We start from the raw sequence: 15023 nt of genomic DNA on the forward strand, positions 1-15023 counted from the left end.
TATTGTCAAACTTTTGTTCTTGACGTCTGTTGTCAAATTGAGAATAGATTAAATATTGTTTGTCTTTGTTAATATTTTTTATAGAGTAGCCTTGGCGAAATTTGTGATTATAGAAGTATAATAGTCTTTGAAAATATAATCATAATAGTGTATAAACTTACAATTCCAATTAATTATAGTCGAATTTCGATTACTGCGGGACCTCTAGTACAATATAATACATATAATAAATATTACACCCTAAAATGAATAGCCCTGCGTGTAGCAGCACTGGAGCACACGGGTCGTGGCGCGTAATGGTATTCTAAGGGTAGTTTGACTAACTGAACTGAACCACGTGTGAGGGACCCCCGGGGCTCCGGATTCTGTACTGCACAACTGCGGTCTAAATAATAAATATGTTATTTTGCAAATGTGTTGTTTTTTTCTTTTAATTCATAACATCGGTATCGATTTTTTTTCCTACTTATGCCTTTTTTTTCCTGCCTAGCCTTGAGAGGCTATTTCAGCTTACCCTAGCGTGTGTAGGTGAGCTCACGGGGCTCAAACCGGAGAGTTGCTAACACTGACCCTAGCAAGAGCCGTGCTTCGCAGAATCTACCACCGGATCGGAAACGCGACCCACTGAGAAGATCCGGCGAGAAACTCAATGGGCTGTGTCTGGGTTAATTCGCTCGTCGAGCCCTTCGTCGCAAGCGACGGGTTCGACGACGACGGTGACCGGTGCTTGAGGTGCCTAAAAGCACCGTTAATGGATCGGGAGGATCTGTAATGACGTGCTTTGGGCGACGTCGACGATTTACCATTCAGTCTACAGGGTCGGATATGTAGTTTCGGTATCGATACTCTGCCTGTGTACCCTGTGCCATGGGTCGTGCTCTGCGGAGTGTGTACCGCGGTGCCGGCCCGCTGGGTAAATCCCCGGTGCGATACAGAGACGTGGCTCCCGCGTACCACCCGGTACTGGAATGAACCCACCTCCACTATTTTCCCCGAGCGCTATATGACATGTCTTTCTTCAAATAAGGTTTGCGGAGAGTAGGTAATGACTTGACTGTGTCGCTGGCGTTCATGTTATTTTTTAAATGGCTTAGATGGGTGAACGAGCTCACAGCCCATCTGGTGTTAAATGGTTACTGGAGCCCATAGACATCTACAACGCAAATGCGCCATCCACCTTGAGATATATCTAGTCTAATATATTCTAGTCTCAGTATGGTTACACCTGCTGCCCCGCCCTTCAAGTTGAAACGCATTACTGCTTCACGGCAGAAATAGGCGGGGTGGTGGTACCTACCCGTGCGGACTCGCAAGAGGTCCTGCCACCAGTAGTAGTAGTATGTTCACGAGCGACATCACACGGGACGTATGCTGGTCTGGCTACAGTTATTAAATGTGCGCACTAACTAGATTTTGTCCTTGTTTTAAAATATATTTTATGTCAATTAAAAGAAGTATCTTAGAGAAAATATTGTTTATTTACAAAATTATCTTACAGATGTTTATATGCATGTACTACACAGGGAGTCCCACAACGACTGTCTCAAGCCAAACCGTGGCCACACTATAAATAATGTAGTTCATGTTAATAATGTTAAAAAATTCTAAGTCGCAATTATGTAGTAGTTTCATACACAAACTAATTAATTGTTTTAACTGTTTGATGACGGCCCTGAACCAATTCAACAAAAGTCGTTAGGTCGCTTATACAGTTAAGCACATCAGATCGAGATAGACAATAGCAAATTCGTTGAACTCATTACATAAGGCTCAAATATTTTTATGCATATTTCAATCATATTCCGGTGAATGTTTTTAAATTTCACCTTAATTGCAAAGACAAAAAAGCTGTTTGATATGCGGACACAGCGGGGGCGGACTAGCGGCGCCGGCGGAGCGTTGCTGTGCCTCGACCGGCTGCCGTCGCGTGCACCGTCTCGCTCTATCAGGCCGCCCGCGTTGTACAGACCGCGTTGTACGGGCCGGGTTTATTACAATATTTGTTTTCACTCATTAGATATTTAATCTTTGTGCGAAGGAGTAGGCAGCGGCTTGGCTTTGCCCCTGGCATTGTTGAAGTTCATGGGGGCGACGGTAATCACTCACCATCAGGTGGATTGTACGCACTCATGTGCCTACACTGGCAATAAAAATAAAATAAATAAAAAACGTTTGTTTAACAGACATGTCTTTTTCACATAAAAGTGTTTCAAGTTGTTCAGGCAAACAAAAAATAAATTTATTTTTTTAGTACCAATTATACTTATGTAGAATACAATTGAAGGGTTGGCAGGAGAATAGTTCGTTATGTTCAAGTACGTTTTATTCCGAAACTATTTTATTTGCTAAAAGTGACAACAGGCGCGTGCTGCGGCCCGGTGGCGACACTAGCTGTTCTTGGAGTAGCGCTTCCAGAACTTCTTGACGTCGTCGTGTCCGGCGCGGGTCACCACCATGGTCCGCGCGCGCTCGTGCTGCCAGCTCAGCACCCCGGCCGCGCGGGCGTGGTCCCGCAGCACCACGAAGTCGGCCTGCGGGGCGCGGGGTAGGCATGTATTCATCTAGAACGAGCTTGTGCGTGCTACCGGCGCAGATGAGCAGCCACACAACGCGCCACAGTACCTGCGACAGGAACTGGTTGTAGACGACCCCCTCCGTGTAGACGCAGCGGTTCCTCTCGGACTCCCACAGGCGGATCTGGTCCACCACGGTGGGGGGCAGCATCGACGCCGACCGGATGCCGCCCGTCTCTGACTTCAGCATCTGGGTGGAGACGGAGCGGCCGTGACGTCACTGCAGCAGACGCGGCGGTGACGTCACGGGCGCAGTGCGCTCGGTACCTGCGGGTGCGCGTGCTGCTCCAGGTAGTGGATGATCTGCTCGGCCGTGATGCCACCGCGCAGCGCCTGGCGGACGGACTCCCGGCTCACCACGCCCACCACCACGTTGGGGAACCTGCGGACGGCGGCACGGTCAGCGGGCGGGGGGGCGCGGGGGCGGCGGGGCGCGGGGGGTGCGTCACCTGTAGATGAGCTCCGTGAAGAGGCCGAGCAGCGCGACCTGCAGGTCGGAGGAGGTGTAGCCGTACACGCGGTAGTTGGTCTCCAGCACGAGGTGTCCGCGCGCGCCGGCGGCGGCCTCGAGCGGCGCGGCGCAGCGCACGCGCAGGATGTTGAGCGCGAGGCGGGTGGGGTAGAAGCGGCCCGCCTTGCGCTGCGACACACGGCAGAGGTTGGGCCCGGTCCCCGCGCGCGGCGGACCCTAGTCGCCACTCGGACGTCCGGTGTCCGCCCGCCCACGGTTGCCCACAGACAGACAGTTACAATGCCATATAGTGTGGCGCGGGGCAGCTCCGCGACGCCCGAGTGGCGCGCAGATACCGACCTTCCTCTGGTAGACGAGGCCGAACTCCCGCAGGTGCTGCAGGAACACCAGCATGTTGTTGCTCATGCCCTCCGTGCTGTAGTCCTGCGGACGAGACGCGCGGCACTCTTTTATTTTATTCTTATATTAAAATAAAACAGACCTCATCTATCTATTTTTGTATGATATTAAATGAGCGTTGAATTACAGAAAACCAATTTTTAATGAAATATTTTAATAAATATTAACTTGATCAATACATTTCTTTTATAAAATATGCTTGACCTCAAATGTCATCACGATTGAATTCATTCAAACAGATACTTTAAGTTAATAATTTTCCACATACCACATATACTCTGTGCTGTATCTGTGCTCTTTGTAAGGCTCAGATATCAATGACTTTTTAGCGGGAACGCGAGGAGTGAAGTTGTGTGATTTGTTTTATTTTGTCTATTTAGTGTTTCTTCGGGTTTAAATGTGTAATAATGGTGGTTTATTAACTGTTTAATATCTGTGAAAGTGCACAAATGTGGGAAAATGAAACAAAGCTGCTGGACGTAACTTCTCGGGTTCCTCCAAAAAGTCCACTGAAAAAATCTCAGTAAATGACCACCATTTTACTGCGATTATATTTCATCCCATATCATTTCATTTCATTAAATTTCATTTCATCCCAGTTGATTAATGTCTCAAATTAATCATATTCATTTCATTTCACTCCATATTATCATTTTTCATAAAATTAAGAATATAAAGTAAAATAAGACATGACTTAAAGGTCTCGGTTACTAGGTCATAAAATCTCTTAAAAAAAAAACAGATATCAATTTTATTACAGTCTTACTGATAATTTCAAAACACTTATATAATTTCAACTCTAAGCGTGAACACTTTTAGAACTTGTCCATCCCGCAGTATATTACACACATTACATATATTACATACAATCCGGACACATATTCAGAGATGTTGTATCGTATTGAACATTTTCAAATAATTATGAAGTGGATGGGAAAAGGCCTCGGGGGCGCTTCCCGATAAGTTGGTCCGACCAGATCCGCACCGCTCTTGATCCCACACTTCACAACGCCCTCCACACCGCCAGAGACAAAAATAGTTGGAGAAAGGTCATGCGTGCGAAGGTGATACAGAAGGGTGGTCGCGACCCTCAGCAGTGAGAGGAATACGACGCAAGAAGGAGGAGAATAAAAAAATAACTATATTGTATATTTTAAAAAGCAATTAGAATATATTTTTTAAATTGATGATATTTTTAAACAAAGTCCGATTTGTATAGGTACTCGCGAGTTGTGGGCGTAATGAAGTCTGCTCTGACGTACATTCCCGCGTGTTCTAGTGTCAGTGTAACAGTGCGGGCGGCGGCCCCGGCTACTGGACCATTGAGCACGTCGTTAACGACATTGAGGCAACAGACAGCGCGGGATAAGCCGCTCAAGTAGTTTGAATGATTGTGTTGTTCCGGCGGACAGCGCGCAGGCTCCGAGTGATAACGATACGGTACGGAACAGGTTTTTTTGAAGTGAAAACTTGGGAAGCAGAAATCGGCAAAGTGGTGGTACCTACCCGCGCGGACTCACAAGAGGTCCTACCACCAGTAATTACGCAAATTATAATTTAGCGGGTTTGATTTTTATTACACGATGTTAAGTCAATCGTGAACATTTGTTGAGTACGTATTTCATTAGAAAAATTTGTATCCGCCTGCGGGATTCGAACACCGGTGCATCGGTCAGCACGAATGCACCGGACGTCTCATCCTTTAGGCCACGACGATGAAATTAAAAAGCGACTTTTTTTGCTTACCTGGACTTGTAGCCTTGGGAGGCTCTTTCAGCTTCTCCTTGACGTGTAGGTGAGCTCACGGGGCTTAACCGGGGGTGTTGCTAACACTGACCCTAGCAAGAGCAGTGCTTCGCAGAATCTACTACCGGATCGGAAACGCGTCCCACTGAGAAGATCCGGCGAGTCCGGCTGTGTCTATGAGTTAATTCACTCGTTGAGCCCTTCGTCGCAAGCGACGGGTTCAACGAGGACGGTGACCGGTGCTTGAGGTACCTAAAAGCACCGTTAATGGATCGGGAGGATCCAAAATGACGTATTTAGGGCGACTTCGACTATTTACTATTCGGTCTACAGGATCGGGTATGTAGTTCCCAGCGGCCACGACAAGAGTTTTCATGTCGGGCCACCTTTAAAAAAGCGACAGTAAAAAGAGACTGACACATAAATTCTTAAGATTGAATAATATTCATAAGGTTTATATTATGGGTATAGTTCAGATTCATAAGATTTAACGCATTGAAACGGATGGCAACAATTACGTTGTTGTTCTTGTCTATGAGTTCTGGCGACCAGCGGGCGGTCGTGAGCTCGTTCGTCCATCTTAGCAATAAAAGTTTAACATTGGAAAAAATGATTATAGTCACCTTCCCCAGGGTGCTGAAGCTGAGCTGGTAGAGGAAGGCCAGGCACTCGGCGGCGCTGAGGCTGCGGCGCTCGGCCGTGTGCAGGTAGTGCTGCAGGAACAGCCACACCTGCGCACACACACGCGTCACACCCGCCGCCCCGCGAGGGCCGGGCTGGCCGGGCTCATCGCTCAGACACTGAACCGACCTGCTTGGGTGTACTCAGGAGCAGAAACTGGAAGCCGGCGCGAGTGATAACGGCGGACCCGTCTTCTGCGTCTCTGAAACATTACACGACCCGGGTGACGTCACACACTAGGGACGCGGACGGAGGAGGATGACATTTCCCACACTTATAGGCTGCGTTCCACTAAGCGTTCACAACGATCACGCTCACGACCGCAATTTTTTCCGTTCCACTTGCTTGTGAGCGTTACTGTCGTAAACTCAAGTGGAATGGATTTTAGAGTGTTTTGAGCGTGGAGTCCAGGTAAATAATACAAATGCCGAGTTAATAAAAAGATTTAAGAGGTTAGGTTATAATCTGTAAGCCTTGAAAATTAACCTTACTTATTATTGTTTAAATCGATTTATATTGAAAAAAATTATACATAATTTAATTTTTATTTAATATTAGTGGCGTATTTAATTAATTTACTTTCAAATGTAATTAAAATGTCTTTTGCGGCGGCACTAGGATATTTGGTAAGAGGTCGCAATAATGCTCCTGTGTGCTTAGTGCGAGTTTTTTAACGTTCTCGATAGCGTAAAAGTTAAGCCAATTCTGTATGCAGTTTGAACAGCGCCCCTAGCGGCAAACGTACGTAAACGATTCCATTCCTTACAAATATGAGCTAACTTTTACGCTATCGAGAACGTTAAAAAACTCGCACTAAGCACACTGATAGTATCTCTTTCCGCATGAAATAACGTAAGCTTAAAGGTCGCCATTTTTGATGCTTTGAGTTTTGAAAACGCCGCTAATTTTCTCAACGATCACTTCGACCCACCTTTTTAGATGGGTCGTCGTGAGCTTCGCGTGAGCGTAAGTTATGACGTCATAAGTGACGTTTTCGCCACGACCACAACGACTGCGGTCGTTATGTGGAACGACTAAAGGAGCATTTCGATCGTTGTGGGCGCTTAGTGGAACGCACCCATAGAGAATATAGAGAAGGAGTGCACAATGCTAATATTTTTTTAAAGCAATGTATTAATAATACATTAAACCAATAAAAAAAACATTACACACACCAACATATTATATTTGACACACACACACACACACGCATATATACTCTTTGTTTACTGTTAAAGTCTGTCTAATCTGTCTGTCTGTCTGTTTGTCTGTTCAGAAGTCGTCGTGGCCTAAAGGATAAGACGTCCGGTGCATTCGTGTTGAAGCGATGCAACGGTGTTCGAATCCCGCAGGCGGGTACCAATTTTTCTAATGAAATACGTACTCAACAAATGTTCACGATTGACTTCCACGGTGAAGGAATAACATCGTGCAGTAAAAATCAAACCCGCAAAATTATAATTTGCGTAATTACTGGTGGTAGGACCTCTTGTGAGTCCGCACGGGTAGGTACCACCGCCCCGCCTATTTCTGCCGTGAAGCAGCAATGCGTTTCGGTTTGAAGGGTGGGGCAGCCGTTGTGACTATACTGAGACCTTAGAACTATATCTCAAGGTGTGTGGCGCATTTACGTTGTAGATGTCTATGGGCTCCAGTAACCACTTAACACCAGGTGGGCTGTGAGCTCGTCCACACACATAAGCAATAAAAAAAAAAAAAAAAAAAAAAAATTAATAACCGAGAATAGATTAATATTGTTGGTCTTTAATATTATTTGTCTATAGTGTAGCTTCGGCAGAATATGCGATTAAAGAAGTAAAGTTTTTGACAATAGAACCATAATAATGTTTAAACTTATAATAAAAATTAATAATTATAGTCAATTTTCGACTTCTGTGGGCCACTAGTATAATTTAATATTGTACTTTCTGGTGGTTTGTTCTCATATTCACCTCATGATCCACAGCCACCAACAACATTTGTAGCTCTCACGTGCTGGAGAAATAGTTGCTAATGATGTTATTGATATGAGAGACAAGGTGCACCTGGTCATGAGTCCGGCGTGCAGCAGTATGCGGACGGCGTCGGCGCTGATGCCCTCGGTCTGCGCGCTGCCCACCATGTAGTGCAGCACGCACTCCCAGCGCTCCAGCGCGTACGCGTCCAGGAACGACACGTCCCGGGCCTTCCCGTCCGGCTCCAGCGACGACGACATGCTCCACGCCCTGCCTCTGCACCAACATCGACAAGCCTCAGTGTGACCACGCACTAGCTCCACCGCCGGACCTCGCTGCTTCTCATTCAATGTAGTATAATTATTATCATCTTCAAGAGTTGCATATATTTTTGGGATAGCGTCGAGTGTCCTTTTTGGCCGGAAATGTAAAACTAGGGTAGTCTCATGTCACAGGGGGTGACCTGTACCTGCTCCTATACTTATTAAATTACAGGGGTGAATTGTACCTACTCCTGTACTAATAAATAAAACAAAAAGGATTTCAGTATTATCTAAGATTGCCGTGAGTTTTAGACAAGGTTAAAACTATATTTTTTATCAATGAATTCAAACATTTTCTTTTCTAATTTTCGTGTTTGAATTGGATGAGTCAGTCAGAAATACTTACCCCCCAAGCAATGACACTTTGAGGTTCTTTTTAAACGACTGTGCGAGCATCCAGCCCGGCATGCCCCCCGGTATGGGGGCCTCCTGCCACACGGAGAGCTCTGACAGTGTAGTGCATGCTTTTGCTTGTTCTCTGAAAATTTAAGCAACGGTCTTAATTCATAATACTGTTTTAGTAATATGCACATACATATATGGTTATGTTGTTGTACTGCTATATAATTGTTATGCGGTTTAGCTGCACTGGTCAAAGTCCACGCGGTTGGCATGGTCGACGACTAGGGCGCGTCTCCTGTGTGCTTAGTTCGAGTTTTTTTTTAACGTTTTCGATAGCGTAAAAGTTAACGCAACTTTGTATGCGGTTGGAACAGTGCCCCTAGCGGCAAACGTAGGAAAACGATTCCATTCCATACAAATATGAGCTAACTTTTACGCTATCGAGAACGTTAAAAAACTCGCACTAAGCACAATGTTCAATATTTTCCCTCTACAAACAACGTAATAAGTAAATGCAACATTTATAGTTTTCGTAAATTTACATTTAGTGTGTCGACAGTGAAATGCGAAGTCAGCTGGTTGTAACCCTGTATTTTGACTAGCAGTACTCCGAGAAGCAGACTGCCGACACAAGATTACATTTCACTAAATTAAAATAGTATTCTATCTTTTTTTTATGATTGAAAGATTACTGGTGGCCCGGAGGCCTTTCCAGCTTCACCAGGACAGGTGGGCGAGCAAAGGTTCAGCCAGGAGGGGTGGGATTTGCTAACAACTGCCCGAGCGCCTCCGAAGGAGACCTAACAACTCAAGAGCAATTGCTTCGCGAATGAATCTACTACCGGATCGGAATCGCGACCCACTGAGAAGATCCGGCGAGAAACTCAGCGGGCTGATGCATGGGTTAGGTTGCACGTCGACCTCTTTGTCGAGTTCGACGAGTATGGTTACCGGGGTTCCTCAGCCTGCTCCTAGTGTTAGAGCTGAAGGTATCTAATGCAAGAGTTATTGGATCTGTTGGATCCGTAAGGACGTGTCTAGGGCGACGACGGTGACTTGCTCCTGCGTGATCAGGATTCGGGGAGTAATCAGCGGCGGCAACGATAAGGCGATTATCATGACGCATAGCCTTATCGAAGTAACGTTCCGACACTGACTTCATGTGTTTGCGGATCGATTCGAGGCCCAGGTCGTTGTGTAGGTGGTCGACGTTCCTCACGAACCACGGAGCTCCGACGGCTAACCTGCAAAAGCGGGATTGTAGCAATTGGAGGGTGTCTATATGTGTGCGGGCCGCGTGAGCGAACACCACACTCGCGTAAGTCATGACGGGCCTTATGCAAGTTTTGTAAAGTGTCACCTTATTCCGAAGGGACATTTTACTCCGCTTACAGATCATGGGATAGAGTCTACCGAGAATAAATGCGGCACGGTCACGGACTGTTTTTATATCCGGGCGGAATGTCATGGATGCATCCAGGGTGACTCCGAGGTACTTGACCTTCCTGGTCCAGGGTATAGGTTGGCCGAAGAGGGTGATTGGGGGTGTGACATTTCTCCTCCTAATGCAGGAGGAAATAAGCGGAGAGTTTCCCCTTTGAAATAACACTGCTGTGCTTTTCGCTGGGTTGAAGTCTATGCGCCATTTTCGGAACCACTGTCCGAGGGTTAACGCTGCACTCTGGAGCTTACTCGCGATTAGGGACTTGTTTCTACTTGAGTAGTAAACGGTTGTGTCGTCAGCGAATAAGGCTAGCTGGGTCGGCGGCGACCGGGGAATATCATTGACAAATAAACTAAATAGGAGCGGAGAAAGAACGGAGCCTTGCGGGACTCCAGCCGTGAGTGGTCGCGGGGAGGAGCGGTTTCCCTCTACTCGATATCGAAAAGAGCGGTTAGACAAGAAGTCCCGTATGATGAGCACGAGACTGTCCGGTACGCCCATGTTGAAAAGTTTGAAAATCAAACCGTTGTGCCAGACTTTGTCGAACGCTTTTGCGACGTCGAAGAAGAGGGCTCCCGTGTAGATCGGTTTTGGTCGGTTAAGTCCCACGAGAATGTGCTCCGTGAGGCGGTGCACCTGTTGTACGCATGAGTGATTCGCACGGAATCCGAATTGTTCATCGATGAGAATGCCCTTTGATGAGACGAAGTCTCTGAGGCGTTTGTAGAGCAGACGCTCATACAGTTTGCCCAGAGACATGAGGAGGCTAATCGGGCGGTAACTCGTCGGATTATTTTTTGGTTTACCGGGTTTGTGTATGCCGATAACGTTCGCTTCTTTCCACACCGCGGGAAAGATACAGTTAGCCATAGCGGCATTGAAGATAGATGCCAACATCACGATGAGTTGGATGGGTAGAAGTTTAATAACGCGGTTAGATATACCGTCGGAACCGGGAGCTTTGCGAGGACGTAGGTCTTTGATCAAGTCTTTAACTTCGGGGTGACGGGTGGTAACGCATCCAAGGGTGGCAAGGAGGCTCTGCGTTCTACCTCACTGTACTAATTCTACATGAACAGGGTCCACGGATTGAGTGCTGGGCGTGCACTGGGTTTGCAATGTATCGGCCAGCAGCTCTGCTTTTTCGTCATCATCGAACGCCGCGAGTCGGCCTGAGGGGCCTACGAGGGGGGGCATAGCTACTACCGTATCCGATTTGAGAGTACGAGTATTCTATCCTAAGCCTACATAATGATTGCAGAATTGCTTTATTTCCATCAAAGGATAAACTTATTCACTCCCTGTCTTCTATAATTTGCGAATATGTTATGATTTGACCTTGAAATAAAACAATAATATTATGTTGATATTTTCCAATGTCTACATTCTTGGAAAAAATTATAGGAATCCGAAACATAGTTTATTTTTTCCTGATATCGTTTTCAGTGGTCCTACTCAATATATCAATGAATAGCATATCTAATTTTTTTTTTAAATTGGTTCCATATTCCTTTGTTTTTTTTTATAATTATAAGCTAAGCTGTAAATGAAAAACTGACCAATGTTGACTGCTTCATCATTAAGTGTGGTTTGATCTCAGATTTTAATTCTTTTTGTGATAGGAAAGAAGCTGCAAAAAGTGGCAGTAAACAGTACTTTTTGCCACATACAATTAAGTAGCTGAGGTTAAATTTGGATAATATGAAAATAGTATGGAGTCTACCAGGAAAAAGATACACTTAGTGCCACATTATTGAAAAAAGGTGTTTGGAAGGGGGTTAGTTGTAGTATAGAGACATATCTCCATGGGATCACATTCATATATCAATGTACCATTGACAATCAGTCACCCAACAGCAGTGCCACATTTAACTCAAATTTCAAGAGATTGTTAAAAAGCATTACAGAATGATTATTTATTTTTTATCTCCCAAATTTGTAGGGGAAGGCAGCATTCACTTCTTTAATTCAACAACTTCAACAGCTTCAAGGGTTGGTTACTGTCATTTTGCACAAAAAAATCCATATCTTATGAAAAGGAAAATCAGCACTACAATCTCTTTTGACATTTGAGTTAAATATGGCACTGCTGTTGGGTAACCGATTAGAATGTTATTTTTTTCCCTATCTATTCCCTGCTAGTTTGGGATATTCCAGCTACGCTCAGACAGCTAAGTGAACTCAGGGGCTCAAATCCAGACAATTTGGTAGCATTGGCCCTAGGAAGAGCTGTGCTTCACAGAATCTATCACCAGATGGGAGTCGCGACCTACTGAGAAGATGCGGTGAGAAATTCAGCAGGCTGTGTCTATGGCTTACTTTGGCTAACTCTTCGTCATAATCAACAAGTTCGATGAGGAGGATGATGGATGCTTGCGAGGCCTAAAACCACTGGATACATACATGTCTGTTTTTAATTTAGATTTTGTGAAGGTTGACATTCTTCACATACCACAGTGCTCTAATTCTCGCAACTCTTCTACACATCCATATAATTTTGTAGGACCATGTTTAGCCATGTTTGAGTCAAACTATAGATGTTATCAACATTTACTTTAAGACCTTTTACTGTGTATTGTGATAACAAGTACATACTTGGCATATGTTTGCGAGACCCAGGATGTGACAACTGCCTGTGGGACTGGCTGCTCAACGAACAGCAAGCGGATTACGAAGTGACGTGCTAGCTCTGGTAATTCGCTGGAATTTAGTATTATACAATAGTTTTATTCAATTAAAACATGATTACTAGTATTATCTTTTAGCTAGTCATAGACAAATTAATTAAATAGTTGAACAGTAAATCACTCTGTACCTCTTATTGTATATTCATTGGTGAATGATAACAACTGATTTTTTTGTGCTTTTGAGCGTATGACATATATACACGAGAGTCATTAGTAGTTATTATGTATGAAATAGCTCAGTTTTAGGAATATTTGGATGCGTTCCGTGCATTACCTCTAGCAGTCTTACTGCCTTACAGGTAAGGTTATGAATAGCGACTTACCGATATACAGCGAGACATATAGTGGGGTAATTGTAAAGAGTCTCTAGAAACTGCGGAGACCGCGACTTAAGATATTCGTGAAGGTCTTTGCATTGTAGTGTAGGCGAAGGATTCAAATTTAAAGACTTCGATTTAGAAGACTCTGACATCGTTCTCGCTGTCTGCTGTCTACCTAATAATTAGTTCTTAAATCTCTTTAATTCATAAGTTTCAGATTATAATAACAAAGTAATCCAAATTCAAAACAACCCAAAACAAATTGAAATTTGACAACCACATTTCATGACTTCGTGACAGTTGACAGATTACTTTCCTCTAAGATCTGATTGCCATATTGAAAAAGTAAAATAACCATAGGGCTTACCATTTAGTTCGAATTACAGAAACTCGCACCACATGAGCTTACGGATCGTAGTGGTTACTGGTTACGGACAGTATATACATCACGACGTATCTCGAGACATGAAGTCAAAATATCAATAATGTTGCTTAATATTTTTGTTTAGTCATAAAACCGATAACACCTTTTCCACCATATTTTTCAACTCTTTGGTACAGATTTGGTATTTAGATTTGGCATTTGAATTACAGATCGCCTACTTCAAAGATATATATTTAAACTACGAATGCGTATATTTTTTTGTGATCGAAGCCTTGATATGATTTTAAAATGATACCTCGGCCCTTCCTCCTCCTCAAGTCGTTCTCCTCATTGAAAGGAGGGTCGTGACTCCCCCGCTGCATCAATCTCTCTTATACGATTGTTCTCCATTTGCTACGATCCTTGACCTCGTGAAGGGCGTCGTGGAGCTAGGCCTAGGCACTTATTAGTTCTGAAATGTTTTGTCAGATCAATAATGAGCGCCCTAATATAATTAAATTATACCTCGTGTTTTGATACAATGTAAAAACCGTAATTTTTGTGATTGCATAGTCATCGAGAAGTGCAGAAAGTACGGTCGATAGAGGACAATAATACAAACCAAATAGTGTTTCGAAAGTCATTCTATTACCTCCACCACCTCAGTTAAAAAGACCCGGCTGAATGCGCGCACGCACTGTCCTGGTGAAACTGAACGGGCCACCAGTAAAACTTTCTTCCTAACAAAAAGTAAAAAAGTGCGTTGTTAATGATATTATTTTTTATTGTTGTAATCGTAGGCATGCGAATATACGGCCACCAGATGGTAAGTAATCACCGTCGCTCATAGATATCAGCAGTCAGCAATGCCTGAGCCCAAGCAGTTGCTAAGTGTTAAGAATTGTCTTCAGATCTCGTTTGAATAAGGATACGTCAAAGCGCCGGGGAAACATCGTAAAAATGTTAGAGAAAAAGTTAGATATATATATCGAAATATTTATTACCTTTACCTATTAAATCAGTAGATTATTCATGCGTATGGATTTAAAGTTGTTTATTGATGTATTTTTTTTAATATGATCCGATAATTATATAAAACTCACAGATACTACCAGTGTCCGTTTGGATAGATTAGCAGCCAGTCCAATTGATTACCATGTTCATAAATAATAGGCTTGGCTTTAAACTAGGATTACCTGTACCACAGGAACTAAAGTTTTTAATGCAATAACATATATATTGAACGCCCAGACGAAGAGCAAATCGGTTCTTCACTCGAATGCTTTGTCGAAGCGTGAATCGAACTAAGGACTTTCTGCCCAGCAGTCAAGGGCGTTAGTTACTGCGCCGCCGAATCAAAGTTGGATCAGCTTAATAGATTAACACGCGATTATAGATGGTACTCGCCGCTGGCATAAGCCCCCAGGTTATCAGCATAGGTAGGAATAAAAGTTGGTAAACTGAATAACTAATGTCACTTATTAGGGATACACATGTCCTTAGGTACAAGCTATAGCGTTATTAGTCTTTTTATGTAACATTAAGCGATCTAACCGGAACCGGAAGCGGAAAACAGGTCGTTAGGTTATTTAAAAAATAAAATACATTTACATAAACCTAACACAGTATGCATTGTAATTATTGTATTTTTTTTGCTATGTTTACTAAAATTTTATGAATTATACTTTTTTGAATACAATTAAAAGTACATTTTATG

General features: G+C 43.9%; 1 protein-coding gene across 4 annotated transcripts; it reads right to left on the reverse strand.

Annotated features, from left to right (window-relative positions):
* Positions 1 to 1459: 1459 nt before the first annotated feature.
* On the reverse strand, positions 1460 to 13255 carry LOC101745815 (general transcription factor IIH subunit 4). 4 transcript variants are annotated; one of them, XM_004926151.5, is made up of 11 exons: positions 12946 to 13255; positions 12531 to 12635; positions 8496 to 8627; positions 7917 to 8102; positions 6001 to 6073; positions 5814 to 5921; positions 3385 to 3468; positions 3023 to 3213; positions 2841 to 2955; positions 2623 to 2763; positions 1460 to 2531 (listed from the first exon to the last, which is right to left on the reverse strand). In XM_004926151.5, the coding sequence occupies exons 1-11, from the start codon at positions 13092 to 13094 to the stop codon at positions 2388 to 2390; spliced, it is 1428 nt and encodes a 475-aa protein (XP_004926208.1). In that variant the 5' UTR covers positions 13095 to 13255; the 3' UTR covers positions 1460 to 2387. The 4 variants fall into 4 exon arrangements, with proteins under 4 accessions (XP_004926208.1, XP_021203670.1, XP_021203669.1 ...); XM_021347995.3 differs by lacking the exon at positions 3023 to 3213; XM_021347994.3 differs by lacking the exon at positions 2623 to 2763 and having other exon boundaries at positions 1460 to 2622.
* Between the last annotated feature and the right edge of the window lie 1768 nt (positions 13256 to 15023).

Source organism: Bombyx mori, chromosome 19 (genome assembly GCF_030269925.1).
Source record: "Bombyx mori chromosome 19, ASM3026992v2".
In the NCBI taxonomy this organism is placed as follows: domain Eukaryota; kingdom Metazoa; phylum Arthropoda; class Insecta; order Lepidoptera; family Bombycidae; genus Bombyx; species Bombyx mori.